The sequence below is a fragment of the Eleutherodactylus coqui genome, chromosome 5 (genome assembly GCF_035609145.1).
Source record: "Eleutherodactylus coqui strain aEleCoq1 chromosome 5, aEleCoq1.hap1, whole genome shotgun sequence".
NCBI lineage: Eukaryota > Metazoa > Chordata > Amphibia > Anura > Eleutherodactylidae > Eleutherodactylus > Eleutherodactylus coqui.
In genome coordinates, this window is record NC_089841.1 from 14,042,762 (window position 1) to 14,064,207 (window position 21,446).

General features: G+C 46.8%; 2 protein-coding genes across 2 annotated transcripts in view; both read right to left on the reverse strand.

Annotated features, from left to right (window-relative positions):
- The window catches only part of LOC136629015 (oocyte zinc finger protein XlCOF22-like), a 49,723-nt gene that overhangs the window by 19,504 nt on the left and 8,773 nt on the right, over positions 1-21,446 (reverse strand). The window lies entirely within an intron of this gene.
- On the reverse strand, positions 9,535-19,567 carry LOC136629046 (zinc finger protein 300-like). The gene is made up of 2 exons (XM_066605169.1): positions 19,468-19,567; positions 9,535-11,072 (listed from the first exon to the last, which is right to left on the reverse strand). Exon 2 carries the CDS (start codon positions 11,041-11,043, stop codon positions 9,919-9,921), a length of 1,125 nt encoding a protein of 374 aa, XP_066461266.1. The 5' UTR covers positions 11,044-11,072; positions 19,468-19,567; the 3' UTR covers positions 9,535-9,918.

Sequence of the window (21,446 nt, forward strand, 5' to 3'; positions counted from 1 at the left end):
CCGTCCCAGCCCTGCACGACCACGTCTCCCGCAACATTGTACGCACCCTCACCAACGCGGTTACTGCCAAGGTCCACTTAACAACGGACACGTGGACAAGCACAGGCGGGCAGGGCCACTATATCTCCCTGATGGCACATTGGGTGAATTTAGTGGAGGCTGGGACAGAGTCAGAGCCTGGGACCGCTCACGTCCTACCCACCCCCCGAATTGCGGGCCCCAGCTCGGTGGTGGTATCTGCGGCGGTGTATGCTTCCTCCACTAAACCACCCTCCTCCTCCTCCTCCGCAACCTCTGTCTCGCAATCAAGATGTGTCAGCAGCAGCACGTCGCCAGCAGTCGGTGTCGCGCGGCACGGCAGCACAACGGTGGTCAAGCGTCAGCAGGCCGTGCTGAAACTACTCAGCTTAGGAGAGAAGAGGCACACGGCCCACGAACTGCTGCAGGGTCTGATAGAGCAGACCGACCGCTGGCTTGTGCCGCTGAGCCTCCAACCGGGCATGGTCGTGTGTTACAACGGCCCGTAACCTGGTGGCGGCTCTGCAGCTCGGCAGCCTCACGCACGTGCCATTGTGATAGACATGATGATTAGTCAGTGTAAAATGTCTATTGATTTGTATAAACAAAATGTATTATGCTATTGTAATGACTTCAGCCTAATGTGGAACTCTGCTGCATAAGGAAAGAATTAAATCACAGTGTTATATGTTATTGCTTGTGTTCATCTTGGATGTTCCCCCAGCCCTGCTCCCACACAGAAACTTCTTAAATAACACAGAGACCTCTCAAACAATGACTTGTCACGAACACAGAAATTCCTTCAGCTAGGACAAAGTCCAAGCTACATTGGACTTGAGAGAGGTGTGGGGAGAGGGAGGCGGGGGTTCTATATGATCCGACAAATGAGAATCTTATATGTTACTGATGTAATCTGTTGCACGCCCATTAAAGGGCGGTTATCATGTGTTATAATAAAAGCCTGAGACTCTACACATTTAGGTAGAGACTCTCCCGGTTTAGACCAGCATTTGTGTCTGATCTGGTCGATGATGTGTGCGCACTATACAATTTGGAAGCTACAGAAATACCCCGAAGCCTGCTGGAGAAAATATGATCTAGAACACCATGCCTGGCCCACGTCTTTAATTTGGTGGTTCAGCGCTTTCTGAAAAGCTACCCACGCTTGTCAGACCTGCTCGGAAAGGTGCGCCGGCTCTGCGCACATTTCCGCAAGTCCCACACGGACGCTGCCACCCTGCGCACCCTGCAACATCGGTTTCATCTGCCAGTGCACCGACTGCTGTGCGACGTGCCCACACGGTGGAACTCTACGCTCCACATGTTGGCCAGGCTCTATGAGCAGCGTAGAGCTATAGTGGAATACCAACTCCAACATGGGCGGCGCAGTGGGAGTCAGCCTCCTCAATTCTTTACAGAAGTGTGGGCCTGGTTGGCAGACATCTGCCAGGTCCTTGGAAACGTTGAGGAGTCTACGCAGATGGTGAGCGGCGATGCTGCAATCATTAGCGTCACCATTCCTCTGCTATGCCTCTTGAGAAGTTCCCTACAAAGCATAAAGGCAGACGCTTTGCGCTCGGAAACAGAGGCGGGGGAAGACAATATGTCGCTGGATAGTCAGAGCACCCTCCTGTCTATATTTCAGCGCGTTGAGGAGGAGGAGGAGGAGCATGAGGAGGATGAGGAGGAGGGGGAAGAGACAGCTTGGCCCACTGCTGAGGGTACCCATGCAGCTTGCCTGTCATCCTTTCAGCGTGTATGGCCTGAGGAGGAGGAGGATGCTGAAAGTGATCTTCCTAGTGAGGACAGCCATGTGTTGCGTACAGGTACCCTGGCACACATGGCTGACTTCATGTTAGGATGCCTTTCTCGTGACCCTCGCGTTACACGCATTCTGGCTACTACGGATTACTGGGTGTACACACTGCTCGACCCACGGTATAGGAGAACCTTTCCACTCTCATACCCAAAGAGGAAAGGGGTTCGAGAGTGATGATATACCACAAGACCCTGGCAGACAAGCTGATGGTAAAATTCCCATCCGACATCGCTAGTGGCAGAAGGCGCAGTTCCGAGGGCCAGGTAGCAGGGGAGGCGCGGAGATCAGGCAGCATGTACAGCACAGGCAGGGGAACACTCTCTAAGGCCTTTGACAGCTTTATGGCTCCCCAGCAAGACTGTGTCACCGCTCCCCAGTCAAGGCTGAGTTGGCGGGAGCACTGTAAAAGGATGGTGAGGGAGTACATAGCCGATCGCACGACCGTCCTCCGTGACGCCTCTGCCCCCTACAACTACTGGGTGTCGAAGCTGGACACGTGGCCTGAACTCGCGCTGTATACCCTGGAGGTGCTTGCTTGTCCTGCGGCTAGCGTCTTGTCAGAGAGGGTGTTTAGTGCAGCTGGGGGAATCATCACGGATAAGCGTACCCGCCTGTCAACCGACAGTGCCGACAGGCTTACACTCATCAAGATAAACAAAGCCTGGATTTCCCCAGACTTCTCTTCTCCACCAGCGGACAGCAGCGATACCTAAACAATATGTAGGCTGCACCCGCGGATGGAAGCATCGTTCTCTCTCACCATCCAAAATGGGGACATTTCTGCTTCATCAATCTGTGTATAATATTCCTCCTCCTCCTCCTGCTCCTCCTCCTGAAACCTGACGTAATCACGCCGAACGGGCAATTTTACTTAGGCCCACAAGGCTCAGTCATATAATTTTTCTAAACAATTTTTATACGTTTCAATGCTCATTAAAGCGTTGAAACTTGCACCTGAACCAATTTTTATTTTAACTGGGCTGCCTCCAGGCCTAGTTACAAATTAAGCCACATTAACCAAAGCGATTAATGGGTTTCACCTGCCCTCTTGGTTGGGCATGGGCAATTTTTCTGACGTACATTAGTACTGTTGGCACACCAATTTTTGGGGGCCCTCGCCTACAGTTTAATCCAATTAATTTTTTGCCCACCTGCATTAAAGCTGACGTTACATCAGCTGTGCTGGGCACTGCAATGGGATATATTTATGTACCGCCGGTGGCTTCCTGGCACCCACCCATGCTGTCGGTCCACACGGAGTTGTAACTGCATGTGTCCACTTCTAAAGAACCCCAGTCTGACTGGGGCATGCAGTGTGGGCCGAAGCCCACCTGCATTAAACATGACATTACCTCAGCTGTGCTGGGCAATGCAATCGGATTTATTTATGTACCGCCGGTGGCTTCCTGGGACCCTCCCATGCTGTCGGTCCACACGGACTTCACAATAGGGACTTGTACCTGCCTGTGTCTACTTATAAAGAACCCCAGTCTGACTGGGGCATGCAGTGTGGGCTGAAGCCCACCTGCATTTAATCTGACGTTAGCTCTGCTGTCCAGGGCACTGCAATGGGATACATTTATGTACAGCCGGTGGGTTCCAGGGAGCCACCCATGCTGTTGGTCCACACGGAGTTGTAACTGCATGTGTCCACTTCTAAAGAACCCCAGTCTGACTGGGGCATGCAGTGTGGGCCGAAGCCTATCTGCATTAAACCTGACATTACCTCAGCTGTGCTGGGCACTGCAATGGGATATATTTATGTACCGTTGGTGGGTTCCAGGGAGCCACCCATGCTGTCGGTCCACACGGACTTCACAATAGGGAGTTGTACCTGCCTGTGTCTATGAATTAAAAACCCCGGTCAGGTTGGGGCATGCAGTGTGGGCCGAAGCCCACCTGCATTTAATCTGATGTTAGCTCTGCTGTCCAGGGCACTGCAATGGGATACATTTATGTACAGCCAGTGGGTTCCAGGGAGCCACCCATGCTGTGGGTGCACACGGAATTCCCATTGCGGAGTTGTACCTGCCTGTGACTATTTATAAAAAACCGCGGTCTGACTGGGGCATGCAGACACCTTGACAGAATAAATAGTGTGTGGCACATAGGTTCCCCATTGCTATGCCCACGTGTGCAGCTCCTGATGGCGGTGGCACAGGATTATATTTCTCATTGCTTCTGTACAGCATTGTGGGCTATCGCCCCACCCCTTTAAAGAGGGTCGCTGCCTAGCCGTGCCAACTCTCTGCAGTGTGTGCCTGCGGTCCTCCTCATGGCAGACGCACTTATAAATAGACATGAGGGTGGTGTGGCATGAGGGCAGCTGAAGGCTGCGCAGGGACACTTTGGTGTGCGCTGTGGACACTGGGTCGTGCGCGCGCGCGGGGGGGGGGGGGTTGGGCAGCATGTAACCCAGGAGACGTGGCAGTAGAGTGTCATGCAGGCAGTGATTGTGCTTTGTTGGAGGTAGTGTGGTGCTTAGCTAAGGTATGCATTGCTAATGAGGGCTTTTCAGAAGTAAAAGTTGTTGGGAGGGGGGGGGGCACACTTGCCGCTATTGTGGCTTAATAGTGGGACCTGTGAACTTGATATGCAGCCCAACATGTAGCCCCTCGCCTGCCCTATCCATTGCTGTGTCGTTCCCATCACTTTCTTGAATTGCCCAGATTTTCACAAATGGAAACCTTAGTGAGCATCGGCGATATACAAAAATGCTCGGGTCGCCCATTGACTACAATGGGGTTCGTTATTCGAAACGAACCCTCGAGCATCGCGAAAATTTCGTCCCGAGTAACGAGCACCCGAGCATTTTGGTGCTCGCTCATCTCTAGTATTGTTGCATCCATAACCCATACAATAAATTGATCCCATTTTTTATCCTGCAGGGCAAACACTGTAAAAATAAATCTCAAAAACTGAGCCAAAATGCTTTTTTTGGTAATTCAGCTCTCTCAAAAATGTAATAAAAGTAATCAAAATGCTATATGTATCCCAAAATGGGATCACTAAAAACTACAGCTTGTCACACAAAAGACAAACCCTCACAGAGCTCCACTGCTGGGAAAATCAAAAAAGAAAAATAAGTTATGGAACTTTGAACCGAGCAATGCAAAAATATATATACAGTACAAGCACAAGCAGCTCTGTTTTGTTGTCCACTATCCAAAAACAGGTGTTACAGACCCCTATGTCTGTCAGGACCATTTCCAGGCACTTGGCTGGGGGGCATTTGGTTTCACTGTGCCCTTTAGTTGTACTGCCTTTGACACCCACCATCATCTCCATTTGTTGTGGTGTCATGAACAACTAAACTGGACTGCTGTGGAGCGGAACTGGGCTGTCTTCAGTGACAAATCCAGGTTTAGTTTGGAAACGGCCGATGGCTGTATTTGTGTTTGGAGACCTTAGGGTGAGCGCCTCAATCCTGTCTTTGCTGTGGAGTGGCACACTGCCCCCACTGCTGGTGTGATGGTCTGGGGGTCATTGCATACAATAGTTGGTCACTCCCAGTAGTAGTGCAAAGCACAATGACAGCTCAACAATCTGTGCAGAACATCCTGCAGCCACATGTGTTGGATCCCATGGCAGGGCTTCCAAGAGGCCTTTTCCAGCAGGATAATGCTTGCCTGCACCCACAAAGGGGTCACATGAAGCCTCCACAACATTGTCACACTTCCGTGGCTACCCGGTCACTAGATTTATCACTACTAGAACATGTATCAGACCATCTGGGGCATCAACTTTGACAGCCTATGAGTTTGCACAATCTAGAGGCTCAGGTACAGTAAATGTGGAGCAATATGCTGCAGGATACCATACAGAACCTGTATGCCTCCATGCCCCCCGTATCACATCTTGTATCCAAGCTAGAGGTGGTACAATAGGGTACTAGAGCCTCCATGCCTGCCCGTATCACAGCTTGTATCCAAGCTAGAGGTGGTACAATTTCGATACTAGAGCCTCCATGCCTGCCCGTATCACTTCTTGTATCCAAGCTAGAGGTGGTACAACAGGGTACAAGAGCCTCCAAGGCCACCTGTAGCACGTCTTCTATCCAAGCTAGAAGCGGACCAACAGGGTACTACAGCGTCATCACATCCACATCACATCCATCCACATCACATCTTGTATCCAAACTAGAGGCGGTACAACATGGTACTAAGGCTTCCATGTCTGTCCATATCACATCTTGTAGTCAAGGTAGAGGTGGTACAACAAGGTACTAGAACCATCATGCCTGCCCATATCACATCTTGTATCCAAGCTAGAGGCGGTACAACATGGTACTAGAGCCTCCATGCCCACCTGTATCACATCTTGTATCCAAGCTAGAGGTGGTACAATAGGGTACTAGAGCCTCCATGCCCACCCGTATCACATCTTGTATCCAAGCTAGAGGTGGTACAATAGGGTACTAGAGCCTCCATGCCCACCCGTATCACATCTTGTATCCAAGCTAGAGGTGGTACAACAGGGTACTAGAGCCTCCATGCCCACCTGTATCACATCCTGTATCCAAGCTAGAGGTGGTACAATAGGGTACTAGAGCCTCCATGCCCACCCGTATCACATCTTGTATCCAAGCTAGAGGTGGTACAACAGGGTACTAGAGCCTCCATGCCTGCCCGTATCACATCTTGTATCCAAGCTAGAGGTGGTACAACAGGGTACTAGAGCCTCCAAGGCCACCTGTAGCACATCTTCTATCCAAGCTAGAAGCGGACCAACAGGGTACTAGAGTGTCATCACATCCATCCACATCACATCTTGTATCCAAACTAGAGGCGGTACAACATGGTACTAAGGCTTCCATGTCTGTCCATATCACATCTTGTAGTCAAGGTAGAGGTGGTACAACAAGGTACTAGAACCATCATGCCTGCCCATATCACATCTTGTATGCAAGCTAGAGGCGGTACAACAGGGTACTAGAGCCTCCATGCCCACCTGTATCACATCTTGTATCCAAGCTAGAGGCGGTACAACAGGGTACTAGAGCCTCCATGCCCACCGGTATCACATCTTATATCCAAGCTAGAGGTGGTACAACAGGGAACTAGAGCCTCCCTACAAGAGGAAAATTTTCCATTTATAAATGATCATTTTGTTATATTTGATATTGTAATGACTTACTTATATCAAAATCACCCCAAAATCGTTGTGTCCTCAGGTCCAACAAAAACTGCATCACTAAAGGGTTAAAGGGGTTGTCCCGTGAAAGCAAGTGTGTCTATACACTTCTGTATGGCCATATTAATGCACTTTGTAATGTACATCGTGCATTAATTATGAGCCATACAGAAGTTATTCACTTACCTGCTCCGTTGCTGGCGTCCTCGTCTCCATGGTTGCAGTCTAATTTTCGCCGTCTAATGGCCAAATTAGACGCGCTTGCGCAGTCCGGGTCTTCTTCTCTTCTCAATGGGGCTCCGTGTAGCTCCGCCCCGTCACGTGCCGATTCCAGCCAATCAGGAGGCTGGAATCGGCAATGGACCGCACAGAAGAGCTGCGGTCCACGGAGGGAGAAGATCCCGGCGGCCATCTTCAACCGGTAAGTAAGAAGTCACCGGAGCGCGGGGATTCAGGTAAGCGCTGTGCGGTGTTCTTTTTTAACCCCTGCATCGGGGTTGTCTCGCGCCGAACGGGGGGGGGGGGGGGGGGTTGAAAAAAAAAAAAAACCCGTTTCGGCGTGGGACAACCCCTTTAAGCTTTGGTGCAAATACTAAAGTGACGGAACCATATGAAGATTGGTTTTGTATTAAAATAAAGATTTAGTCATTATTTATATAGAGAAATGAGAGATTGTAAGTGCGTCATTTTTCATATAAAAATAATAAACTGTTGGTGCTTGAAGCAGAGACCGCAGACTGATGGCGGATATACAGTATATGCTTTACTGGATGCATTCAATGGTTTACAACAGTCATTGCAAGTGACAAAATGTGGAGTAACACAAGATGCCTTCTATACGATTCTTTGGTACAAAGCCAACAAACTGCACATAAACACAGAAAAAAGGAATTTTCCTAATTCCTCTGAGTTATGGGTAACAGATACGGTGAGCGGTCACCAGGAAAGAGGAAAAGTATCATCTTCATGCAGGAATCTGCAAGAACTGCGGGATTAATTTCTCTAAGAAGAGGAAAGGGGTTTCAAAAGGAGACAACGTGTCATAATGATTATAGAACGCAATCAGATGAAAGGCTACTCTAAGGCTAGGGATTAGAGATGAGCGAGCATACTCGCTAAGGGCAATTACTCGAGTGAGCATTGTCCTTAGTGAGTACCTGCCCGCTCGGAAGAAAAGATTCGGGTGCCTGGGGAGGGCGGGGAGCGGCAGGGGAGAGCGGGGTGGAACGGAGGGGAGATCTCTCTCTCCCTCTCTCCCCCCCCCCGCTCCCCTGCTGACTGCCGCAACTCACCACTCACCTGCGCCGGCAGCCGAATCTTTGCTCCCGAGCGGGCAGGTACTCGCTAAGAACAATGCTCGCTTGAGTAATTGCCCTTAGCGAGTATGCTCGCTCATCTCTACTAGGGATCTACGAAGGAGGATTATACAACGGCTACATGTGATACATGCAAGAAGGTAACATAAACAGCGATATACGTTATATATAGACAAGATATGTTTAAAGGTATTCAGCAAGTTGATTGTTCACTGGAGACGATCTATGCTGTATACCTCGCTATTCTTGACCTTTTGACTGGGGTGATTGGGCCTTTAAAGAGACCAGCTTTTACCTACAGATTCTAACTGGGCAGTTTGGCACTTTAGGAGGATTGACTCTAGGCGTATATAGCCTTCGGTGCTAGCCAACGAGTGTTAGGATTGACTCCCAGACTTCCAAGCTACTTTTTGACAATGGCATAAATGGAATGCTTAAGTCTGTGAGAGTGAGATAATCAGATTGGTCTCAGCTTATATACTGGATCGATTTCCCCCAAAAGGAGACTTCGGCTTGTTGCATCTTTTTCTAGAAGCCGTCTTACCTTTTGTTCATAGGCATTAGCATGAGCATATATTGCATCTAGGACTCACAACTTTGATATACATCACTTGGCTCTTCACCTTGAGCACAGTGATTCATCTTTGCAAATTATACGACTTATTTAGTACTATCACTCCTGATGATCCACATTTACGAAGTGGTGAAACGCGTCGAGATTATAGTACGACGCAATAACCCGAGACCAAAAGTGTGATGCAATAAACCTAAGAATAGTGTACCTAGTGAGAAAATTCTGTAGTTCTTGCACTAAGACACGCAAGTCCTTACTAAGTATTTTGTTGCGTTAGCTACATATGGAGACGTGACCGTGACACCATCATCAGTTTCGGTCTGACTGAAATATCTGAACAAAGTGTATGATCATCTTATCCTCTGGTTGAGGATTTATCATTCCCATACAGTGACATGATCCATAGTTCTAGTTCCAATAAGTATATCTCTCTAACAAGAGTATTTTTGTAGCTAACGACGTCTTGTCCTAGGTTGGTCGGAGGCGCTGCCACCTGGTGGCTTGACCACCCTTGAGTGGCTGCAACATCCTTCCCAACTCTTTGTTTTGTGTTGTGCCCTGAGTCTACTGTCTCTTTTTAAATTATTCTAATAAAGATTATTATTTTAGCATAAGTCTTTCCTGTGAATAGGGCTGAATTTTCTAGTTAGACTTTTACTGCCCCCCCCTGTGAAAAATCTGTTGTCAAATGAGTTCAATTTTCATTGAAACATTTGCCATATTCTGAACAGGAAAATTACTTTTCCCCTGTGTGAGTGCTTGGATGTACAACAACAGCTAGTTTCTAGGTAAAATGTTTCCCACATTCTGAAAAAATGTCTTCCCCCATAATTTCTTTTATGTCTGACAAGATCTAATTTCACAGAAAAAAAAATTCCCACAAACTGGACATGAAACTGATTTCTTCCCTGTGTGACGTCTCTGATAATAAGTTAAACTGAAGTTTTGGTTAAAGACCTTTTCCCAAACAGTACATGAATATGACCCTTTGTGTGAATTCTTAGATGTACAAGAGCTAATTTTTGGGTAAAATGTTTTTCACATTCTGAACATGGCTTCTACCCTTTGTGAATTTTCTGATGTTTAATAAGCTCCACTTTCACCATAAAACATTTCCCACACTCTGAACATAAATATGCTTTTTCCCCTGTATGACTTCTTTGATGTTTTACAAAATCTGATTTCCATGCAAAACAAAGTCCACATTCTAAACATGAAAATGGCTTCTCCCCTGTGTGAATTCTGTGATGCGCAATAAGATGTGATTTCATGATAAAACATTTCCCACACTCTGAACATGAATATGGCTTCTCTCCTGTGTGATTTCTTTGATGTCTTAGAAGGTGTTTTTTCCCAGTAAAACACTTGCCACACTCTGGACATGAAAAGGGCTTCTCTCCTGTGTGAATTCTCTGATGTGTCAGAAGATCTGATTTCCAAATGAAACATTTTCCACATTCTGGACATGAAAATGGCTTTTCCCCTGTGTGTTTTCTTTGGTGAGCAGTTAGATTTGACTTTTGCTTAAAACACTTTCCACAAACAGTACATGAAAATGGCTTCTCCCCTGTGTGAATTCTCAGATGTGTAATAAGATGTGATTTCAAAATAAAACAATTCCCACATTCTGAACATGAATATGGCTTCTCCGCTGTGTGATTTCTTTCATGTCTAAGAAGATTTTTTTTCCCAGTAAAACACTTCCCACACTCTGGACATGTAAATGGCTTCTCGCCTGTGTGACTTCTCTGATGCGTAAGAAGGTCTGATTTCCCAGTAAAACATTTCCCACATTCTGGGCATGAAAATGGCTTCTCCCCTGTGTGACGTCTTTCATGAGCAGTTCGATTTGACTTTTGCTTAAAACACTTTCCACAAACTTTACATGAAAATGGGTTCTCGCCTGTGTGAACTCTCTGATGTGTAATAAGATGTGATTTCCGAGAAAAACATTTCCCACATTCTGGACATGAATACGGCTTCTCCCCTTTGTGAGCTTTTTGATATTTTCCCCTTCTTTGACTTTTCTTCTGCTTATCTGTCTGTGATGAATCAGAAGATGGGACCTGTATAAGAGGATCAGATGATAGATCTTTGCTGTGAAGGGCTGAGAGGATATTTGGGATTTTGGCAAGGTCTTCATATGTATCATGTGTGATACCACAATTGTCTGCAGATATCATACTTTCCTCTGAGCTCCTGATACTGCCATCTGCCAAGAGTAAAACCAATTTTATCATTTTTTTGAATAACATAAAGCTTAGAAATTACATTGACATTTGATAACATTTTTGGATAAACATTTACAAACAAATTTCAACTCATGCAGCAAAATACAATTATTAACTGACTAGGGGCTCAATCATGTCAGAACAATGGGGTTCAGTCTTCCTGTGCTGTTCAGGGAGCAGGAAAATGGCACCTCCTGGTTGAACAGATCTATCTTATCCCAGATCTGAGTAGACCCCCATTAGGTATAATAGGGTCCGCAAGGTTTATGTTTTTTACAGCATGCCGTATATGCTATTACATAATAATAATATTTATTTATATAGTGCTAACATATTCTGTAGCGCTTACAAAACAGGGGGAACAAAAAACAAAACCGCACTTACATCTAGTAATCATTTGATGGAGACAGAGAGGTGAGGGTCCTGCTCCAACGAGCTTACATACTACAGATAATGGGGTGATACAGAAGGTAAAGGGGCTGGACATGTGCACGGTATGGCGAGGTGGAGAGTGTTTGATGTTATGCATATAGACAATGGTGAAATTGAGACGTATAATGGCTGAATCTGTATGACTGCAGGGGGGTGGTTGATTACGGCTAGCAGAGATTGCAGTCAGTAGGACAGGGAGCATGTTGTCAAGAGGGGTTTGGTTTAGGAGATATGGTATGCCTCCCTGAAGGGGTGCGTTTTTAGAACACGCCTGAAATTTTGTGTGTCAGGCATTGCCTGGATAGTTTTGGGTAGTGCGTTATAGAGGACTGATACTGTTCTGGAGAAGTCTTGGAGGCAAGAATGAGAGGTTGGAGTTAAAGAGGCACTTAATCAGATTTCATTAGCGGATTGGAGGGCATGGGCTGGGTGTTGGATTGAGGTGAGGGATGCAACATGGGGCAGCGTGATGCTATGGAGAGCTTTGTGGATGAGGGTGGTGAGTTTGAATTGAATTCTGAAGTTGACCGGCACAGGGCAGAGGCGTCCGAGTAGTGGTTAGACCGAAAGATGAACCTGGCAACAGCATTCATGGTGGTTTGGAGAGGAGAGAGTCTGGCGCAAGGGAGGCCGATCAGCAGCGAGTTGCAATAATCAAGTCTAGAGTGGATGAGGGCAAAAGTGAGCATTTTTAGCGTGTCCGCGGTGAGAAAAGGGCGTATTCTTGTGATTGTTCTTGAGGTGACATGTTTGGGAAACAGATTGAATGTAGGGAGTAAAGGAAAAATCTGAGTTAAATATAAATCGAAGGCAGCGGGCATGTTGTCTAGGAGTTAGGGTGGTGCCACACATTGAGATGGAGATGTCAGGATGAGGTCGGTTAATGGAGGGTGGAAATACCAGGAGGTCAGTCTTTGAGAGGTTTAGTTTTAGGTAGAGAGAGGACATAGTGTTAGAGACATCAGACAGACAGTCGGTGGCATTCTGGAAGAATGGTGCTGTGTTGTCACGGGAATATGTGTGTAACTGGGTGTCGTCAGCATAGAGATTGTACCGAAAGTCAAACCTCCTGATGGTATGTCCAATAGAGGCTGTGTAGATGTAGAAGAGGAGGGGACTGAGCCCTGTGGGACCCCAACAGCAAGGGGAAGAGGAGAGGAGGTACAGCATACAAAGGATATGCTGAATGAGCGGTGAGACAGGTAGGAGGAGAACCAGGAGAGCGCAGTGTACTTTAGCCCGATGTATTGAAGCATTTTGAGGAGGAGTTTGTGGTCCACAGTGTCAAATGCTGCGGAGAGATTGAGGAGGGTCAGTAGGGTGTAGTCGCCCCTCAATTTAGCTTTCAGAAGGTCGTTTGACACTTTTGTAAGGGCAGTTTCTGTCGAGTGTGGAGGGCGGAAGCCGGACTGTTGGAGGTCAAGAAAAGAGTTCTTAAAGGCGGGAGTAAACCAGGAGCGCTAATAATTTGGAGATGAAGGGGAGATTTGAGATGGGTTGGTAGTTGGCAGCATCGGTCAAGTCAAGAGTTGGTGTTTCTTTAGCAGTGGAAATATGATAGCATCAGGGGCGTACTTAAAGGCTCAGGGGCCCGGGTGCCAAAGTTCAGCTTGGGGCCCCCCCGAGCCCTTTTCACCCCTCCCTCCGTATCTATACCTGAGGGCCAATGTCCACGTGCGGATTTTATTTATAAAATTCGCACATGGCCCTGCAAGGAAGATCCGTGTGTCTTGCTGTCGATAGGGATGCATTCGCATCTGTAGGGTAACTAAAATCATGCAAATGGGATTCCTTCCCGGCGTGCGGGTTGCAGGCATGGGAAGAAATCGCAGAATGCTTCATTTTCCTGCGGATCTACCGCAACGCGGCTCCTGTGGCTTCCATTGAAGCCATCTGTATCCACAGCACAGCCACAGCTATTTTTGGCCTGTGCCGTGGATATGCGAGAGAGCAGGAGAATTTTTTTTTAAATGGTGTGCACGGCGCATGCGCGCAGCACGCTGCTGGCGTGCTGGGCACATCTGCCGGCCGGAAGAAAGAAGATTCAGCCTGCACAGAGGAGAGCCCTGCAGCGTGCGGAGAGGTGAGTATAATGTACTTTCCCTCTCCATGGCCGCGGGCAGCCGCAGATTAAACTGCGGGATTCAGCAGTGAAATCCGTGCCTGCAAGTGGACATGAGGACTAAGAGAGAGAGAGAGATAGATAGATAGATAGATAGATAGATAGATAGATAGATAGATAGATAGATAGATAGATAGATAGATAGATATGAGAGAGAGAGAGAGAGATAGTAGAGAGAGATAGGAGAGAGAGATAGGAGAGAGAGAGATAGGAGAGAGAGAGATAGGAGAGAGAGAGAGAGAGAGAGAGATAGGAGAGAGAGAGATAGGAGAGAGAGAGAGATAGGAGATAGATAGATAGATAGATAGATAGATAGATAGATATGAGAGAGAGAGAGATAGGAGAGAGAGAGATAGTAGAGAGAGAGATAGGAGAGAGAGAGATAGGAGAGAGAGAGATAGGAGAGAGAGATATAGGAGAGAGAGAGATAGGAGAGAGAGAGAGAGAGAGATAGGAGAGAGAGAGAGAGAGATAGGAGAGAGAGAGAGATAGGAGAGAGAGAGAGAGATAGGAGAGAGAGAGAGAGAGAGAGAGATAGGAGAGAGAGAGAGATAGGAGAGAGAGAGAGATAGGAGATAGATATGAGAGAGATTCAGAAAGAGACAGATAAATATGAGAGAGATTCAGAGAGAGAGAGAAAGGTAGATAGATATGAGATAGATAGATAAATAGATATGAGAGATTCAGAGATAGATATGAGAGAGAGAGATAAATAGATATGAGATTCAGAGATAGATAGATAGATATGAGAGAGAGAGAGATAAATAGATATGAGAGAGATTCAGAGAGAGACAGGTAGATAAATAGATAGAGAGAAGATATATAGATAGGAGATAGATAGAGACAGGCATGATAGATAGACAGACACAGAGAAAGACATACATACAGACAGACAGATAGATACATACATACATACATACCCCGGGGCCCGGACTACTTCTCTGGTGAGGAGAGTAGCTGTACACAGTGTCAGCAGGAGGGAAGTAGCAGGAAGATGACATCTTCATCCCTGCTCTACTTGATGCCGTGCTGTGCCGTGAGTCTGTGTCCTCTCCTTCCCCCACCCTCCCTCCTCTTTCCCTGTCCTCTCTCTGAGTCCTCCCTTCTCCTAATCTCGTCTCTGGCTCGTCCTGTCAGCCAGACCGCACAAATCACGTGGCCGCCGACAGTGCGAACTGAAAGTGTACCTGTATATGGCAGAGGATGGCCTCTGGGTCCCCTCAAGCGCAGGGGAGATAGTTTGAAAATAGTGGTGAGGTGGAAGATGACCACCGGGGAGAGGAACCGGAGGAGATTTTAGGGAAGAGAGTTGCTAGCACAGGTGGTGGGGCGAGCTGAGGAAAGCAATCTGGAGACTTCTTCCTCCGTTGTTGGGTTGAGTACAGAGAGTGAGCAAGAGCTGGATGCAGTACTGAAAAGACTGGGGTCGGGGCTAGTCTGGGATTGGGAGATTATTTCTTTAAGTAGGCAGCCAGCTCTTCAGCACTGAGATCCGTCACTGGGGGCTGCAATTTAGGGATGAGAAGGGAATAAAAAGTGTCAAAGAGACATTTAGGGATGTGGGATAATGAGTAGACAAGAGAGGTGAAGTAGATTTGTTTGGAGTGGTGGAAGACGAGGTTGTAGGTTCTGAGCATGAATTTGAAGTGGAAAAAGTCTGCAGAATTTTGTGACTTTCTCCACAGTGATTCAGCGCACCTACAGCACCACCGGATGAAGCACGTTTGAGATGTGAGCCAGGGTTGCCTGCATTAGATGGCTTGAGTCAAGGGGGAACTGCTTCATTCAGGGCATGTTTGAGAACGGTATTGTAATAAGTGGCAGCCAAGCTGGGGAAAGAGAGGAGAGAAATAGGGAACAGCGATTACTGTAGGGACTCAGTGAAGTCCAGGGTGTGAAGGGCCTGAAGGTTCCTGTACGTATGGTAGGTAGGAGAGTCTGGGGAGATACTAAGGAGCTTGACAGAGTAAGAGAGGAGGTTATGGTCCGGGAGAGAAAGAAGAGAATTAGTGAAGTGGGAAGCAGAGGAGAGATGGAGGAAAACCAGATCAAAAGTATTGCCATCCCCGTGAGTGGGAGAGGCTGTAATTTGTGAGAGACAGAAGCTGAGAGGCAGATGGGGAGATGGAGTCATTTAGGGTATCTTAAAGTTGTCTTAGAAGAGGGTTGGGATTTTGCAGGAGAGGAAGTGGGGGAGTCAGTCGGCAAAGTGATCCAGAAACAGGCAGGGGGATCTGGGGGGCAGTAGATAACTGCTACTCGCATGGAGAGTGGATGGAAAAGTCGTAGGGTATGTACCTCTAACGATGGGAAACTGAGTGAGGGTACCGGGGGGGATGACCTGGAAGGTGCATTGTGGAGAGGGAAGGGTACCTACTCCTTTGCCATGCCTGTTCTTCAGTCTTGGGTTATGCAAAAACCGCAGGCCATTGTAAGACAATACAGCAGAGGAGGCCGTGTCAGACTGCTGTATCCATGTTTCTGTGAACGCTATTACATACTGTTTTAGTGGAATTCAGTGACAGGGCTTTCAAATTGAACCTCCAATGCCAATGTGAACAAACCTAAGACACTGGTGCAAAGCAAATCACAATCCAACAGTAGACCTCAGAGCGAGGAGCAGGAGCTCATGATGATAGGCCACCAGCAATGGAGGTAGAATGGCTCTGAACCCAGTCCAATTACTAACTTGCCAAGCCGTCCCCAAAAGGCTGCAGAAGCAATCCAAGTCTGTTTGTCACTACACTCTTACCCGTCTGGATGCTGCTTTTCCAGAGAATGTTGTGGTCATATGTGTCATACTGTAAGACCCACGGCTGACCAACAGTTTCCCCATTTTTCCAATCTCTTATATAAAATAACTAAAAATAATGGGGAAACTATTGAATGGCTGGTCATACCTAAATCATGTAGATATAAGGTTCTGGACAAGAGACATAATCATGCACTTGGGGACTGATGAGACGCAAGTCTGAGTCCTGCAGAGGTTCTTCAGGCCTGGAATTTATGGTGAAATAAAAAAATACTGTGACTCTTGCCCCACATGTCAGATGTCTGCTCCTGTATCATACTTTCGTAGCCCCCTAGTGCCTCTCCCTACTATCGAGGTACCCTTTGAAAGGATTGGGAGGGATCTAGTGGGGCCCATAGTAAAGTCCGCAGCAGGACATCAGTATACTAGACACAACCAAAAGACATGGAAAACAGGGTCTACTTCCTATAAACGTGTTATTGAGCATGTGGAATAAATGCAGGACCGCATTGCTACGGTAATGCCTTTTGTTAGAGAACAGCTGCAGGTGGCACAAGACGCCAAAAACAGGTTGTATAATCAGTTTGCGAAGGTTGGAAATTTTTACCCTGGAGGCTGCATCCTGATTTTGGTGCCCAAAGTCAAAGTAAATTTCTTAGGTCCCTATGAGGTCATAGAGAAGCTCAGGGAGGTAAATTATAAAGTACACCAGCTGGGCAAAAGAAAGCCATACCAAAATGATCATGTCAATTTAATTAAGATAGAGGATCTCTAGGGGCCTTGGGGGCTGAGAAGGTAAAGCCACATCCACCCGTTCCGGTGGTCAGGATAGGCAATATGCTCTCAGCAAGCCAACAGCAAGAAGCTAAGGAATTTCTGCAGCGAAACAAAAGCCTGTTCTCTAACCTGTCAGATCGCATCCATGTTATAAAGCATGACATAATAACTGAACCTGGGCTAAAAGTAAATCTCAAACTGTACAGAAAGCCAGTTGCTACTGAGGTTAAACACATGATTACATTATAGAGCCCCATTGTATTGATTCCTAAACCAAATGGCACTTGGAGAATCTGTAAGAACTTCAGAAAGTCAAACAAAACCACCAAGTTTGATGCTTGCCGTATGCCAAGGGTGGATGAGCTGATTGAGGGACTAGGTAAAGCCAGGTACCTTACCACTCGATCTCACAAAACGATATTGGTAAATAGTGGAAAACCACTTTCGCCACCCATGGGGATTGTTTCAACACAAAAACATGACACTTGGGTTACACAGGGCACCTGCTACCTTTCAAAGGATTATGGACCGATTTCTGAGGCCCCATGGTGGCTATTTCGTGGCATGCCTTAATGATGCGGTTATTTACAGCTCAGATTGGGAAAGTCACCTTGAAAAAGTAAAGGCCATCGTGGATGCCATAAAGGATGTGGACCTACCATAAACCCTGAGAAGTGCGCAGTAGGCTTGGAGGAAGCCAAGTACCTTGGCTACATTATTGGCAGAGATGTAATCGAGCCTCAAGTTAATAAGGTGGAGGTCATACAGAGTTTGCTGAGACCTTTAACCAAGATGCATATCAGGGCTTTCCTGGACATCAAAGGGTGCTACCACAGGTTTTGCCAAATTTTGTCTCCATAGCGGCACCGTTGACTGAAGGTTGGAAGTCAATAATGGTGACATGGACTCCTGCAGCATGGAAGGATTTTCAGAGCCTGAAGTCTGCTTCATGCAAGCAGCCAGTATTAGTTAACCCTGACTATACCAAAGAATTTGTAGTGCAAACTGATGCTTCGGTCTGAGAATATTATCTCCAAGGAGGAGAGTTTAAGCTGGTATTGGATCAAACCGCCTTGATATAGATCAAAAAAAGGAGAAGAATGCTAGAGTGAAGAAGTTGCATTGCCTGTAACTCATTGCTTTCAATGGGGCAGCAGCAGCGCTGGCCCCATTAAAAGCAATGGGATAGCATCGCGGATCTCTGCCACAGCTGTCACAACTGTGTTAGGGGAGCGCTATGCACTCTCTATGCTTTCAATGGGAGATTTAACCTAGCGCTGCTAGTGTGCAGTGAAGGCATTGCAAATGAGAATGAAACCATTGAAAATCATTGGTTTCATTTTCAAGCGTTTTCACTCACTCTCGTAACACAAGATAGGCTATTGCCAGTGTGAAGCCGGCCTCAGGGTAATGCTGATGCCTTGTCACGGTTACATTGTTTGATGGGTAAAGCTGCGCTGGGAAAGAAAGGGGCATTGGGCTATGTGGACAAATAAGTGTATATCTCACCTAGACACCTAGCCTGCGTGTGGTAGGGATCCAGTCCGGGACTTTCTTGTGGGTCCCACTGAGCTCAGCTGAAAACACTTAGCTCATAACTTGGACATAAAAGACAGCAAGGCCATACAGTCAGGGTCAGAGCCTGGAAGTGAGTGCAGCTTCTGAGGGTTCCTGATCAACATTTGTTGCAAGCTAGTCTTGGATGTAAAGGCCATAATATATAGCTGGGGCCTTAGGTTACGGTTTATATTGTGTTCCGTTTTGCACTAAGCTCATAAGCCGCCATTGGCCACTGTTCTCTTTGGGTCATCTTGTTATTACTGGAAATAAGGAAAATAAAGAGGACCTTGAACTATTATCTGGACTAAGTGAACCTCTGTGACTTTACTGACCCCGACGTAGACATTGTAACACTGGGTCTACATCTCCACGTTCCGTATCCTGTTAACTGGGTCTATATCCCGATGCTGTGGATTCTGTTTGCACACAGGAATGTGGTAATATTTTTGAAAATTGTACACTTTTCCCTAATCACTACCAAGAGAAGATAATGAAAACAGAAGCTTCATTCACACATATATTCCCCATCCATATTATAAATGCCCATCCTGTGTTATCTCCTATAACCAATCACATTGTCAGCCATATTTAGTTTGTACTCCAGCTGAATGGGGGAATATACAGCGGAAAATCTGACAGATCCCAGAGCTTATAAATCTACATAACTATCTGCAGCCGATGACTGAAGAGAATCTGTGACTCTTCTCTGCTGTATTTAGTGGTTACTACTCACCTGGGCGGTTACCTGTAGGAATCTCCTCTTTACACCGCTGATCGCCCCTCACATTTGTGTCTGTAGTATTAATATTGGTCAGATCTTCATCCTGATACAAAAGCGGTGAGACAAATATTGTAAAAGTCAGCAGCCGGTTGGAGAAGTCATGTGGAATGTTTTATGACATAATGACCTGACAGGAGTAGTTATTAGAGATGAGCGAGCACCAAAATGCTCGAGTGCTCGTTACTCGAGTCGAACTTTCAGTGATGCTCGAGAGTTCGTTTCGAGTAACGAACCCCATTGAAGTCAATGGGCGGCTCGAGCATTTTTGTATATGACTGGTGCTCCGCTAAGGTTTTCATTTGTGAAAATCTTAGCAAATCACCAAAGTCATGTAAAAAACACAGAAATGGATAGGGCAGGCGAGGAGCAACATGCAGGGCTGCATTTCAGGCTCCGAGGTCTCACTATTAAGCCACAATAGTGGCAAGAGTGAGACCCCCCCCACCACCACCACTGTCAGCATAACGATCGTTCTCCTCTGCCACAGCTGTAACAGCTGTGGCAGAGAAGAACGATGTTAGCCCATTGTATTCAATGGAGCCGGCAATACAGCCGGCTCCATTGAAAGCGCAAGATGAATTTTCGGGAAGGGCTTAAAAATATAAGCCCTTACCTGAAAAAGAAAGATTTTAGTGTAAAAAAGAATAAAAATGCAGGCATTCTCTTCAATGGAGCCGCTGCTGCTGCCGGCGACTCCATTGAAGACAATGGTCCGCTGGCACACCTGAATTCTTTTTCAGGGAAGGGCTTTACATATAAGCCATTCCCTGGAAATGAATTAAAAGTGATTTAAAAACCAAAAAAAATAGATACTCACCTCCCTTCAGCTGCTGGGGCACAGCCGCGTCTTCTCCTGCTGTCCCCTGCACTGTGGTGCTGAACTGCTGTCATTCAGCTGAGAGCTGCGCTGAGCCAATCAGAGGCAGCATTCACTCACCCATTCATGAATTCATGAATGAGTGTGAGTGAGATCTGCCTCTGATTGGTCAGGCTGTGACCAATCAGAGGCAGCTCATTCAGCAGGCGGGGATTTTAAATCCCTGGCTGCTGAATACTACAGAGAGCAGTTCAGGAGAACTGCTAGCTGGCCGCAGCTGAACTCCGTCTGCCGGGACCAGGTGAGTATATATATTTTTTTTATTTTTACACATTTCTGGATGAATTGCAGGGAAGGGCTTATATATTTAAGCCCTTCCCGAAAATTCATTGTGCGATCGCCGGCAGCCCATTGCTTTCAATGGAGCCGGCTGTATTGCCGGCTCCATTGAATTCAATGGGCTAACATCGTTCTGCCGGGACAAGGTGAGTATATATATATTTTTTTTTACTTTTTACACATTTTAGGATGATTTTCAGGTAAGGACTTATATTTTTAAGCTCTTCCCAAAAATTCATCCCGCGCTAGCCGGCAGCCCATTGCATTCAATGGAGCCGGCTGTATTGCCGGCTCCATTGAATTTAATGGTCAGTGCTCGTTTAATCGAGACGAGCACTGCGTGGTGCTCATCTTCAGTAACGAACATCTCGAGCACCCTAATACTCGAATGAGCATCAAGCTCGGACGAGTATGCTCGCTCATCTCTAGTAGTTATCTGAGCCACATAGCTGCAAGTATAGAAGCCGGACATAGATATTAGATGGTGGCTCAATGACCCCTCAGGATCCTCATACACATGTATATCTGGCATGGCTAGACACGCTGCATGTTGTCTCAGTGGAGGAGATCAGCGTCTACCAGACACATCCGCTGCTTGTCTCAGGGAAATAAAGGAGCAGATAGATATAAATCCAACCTGTTGGCTCCTTATTCCCACCAGCAGTCTCCACCGCCAGAACACTGGGAGAAGATCCAGACAATATATAATGTCTCTGGTCAGCGGTAATCCTGCCATCTCCACCAGCCTTATCACACAAGGAGAAGACATCTAATA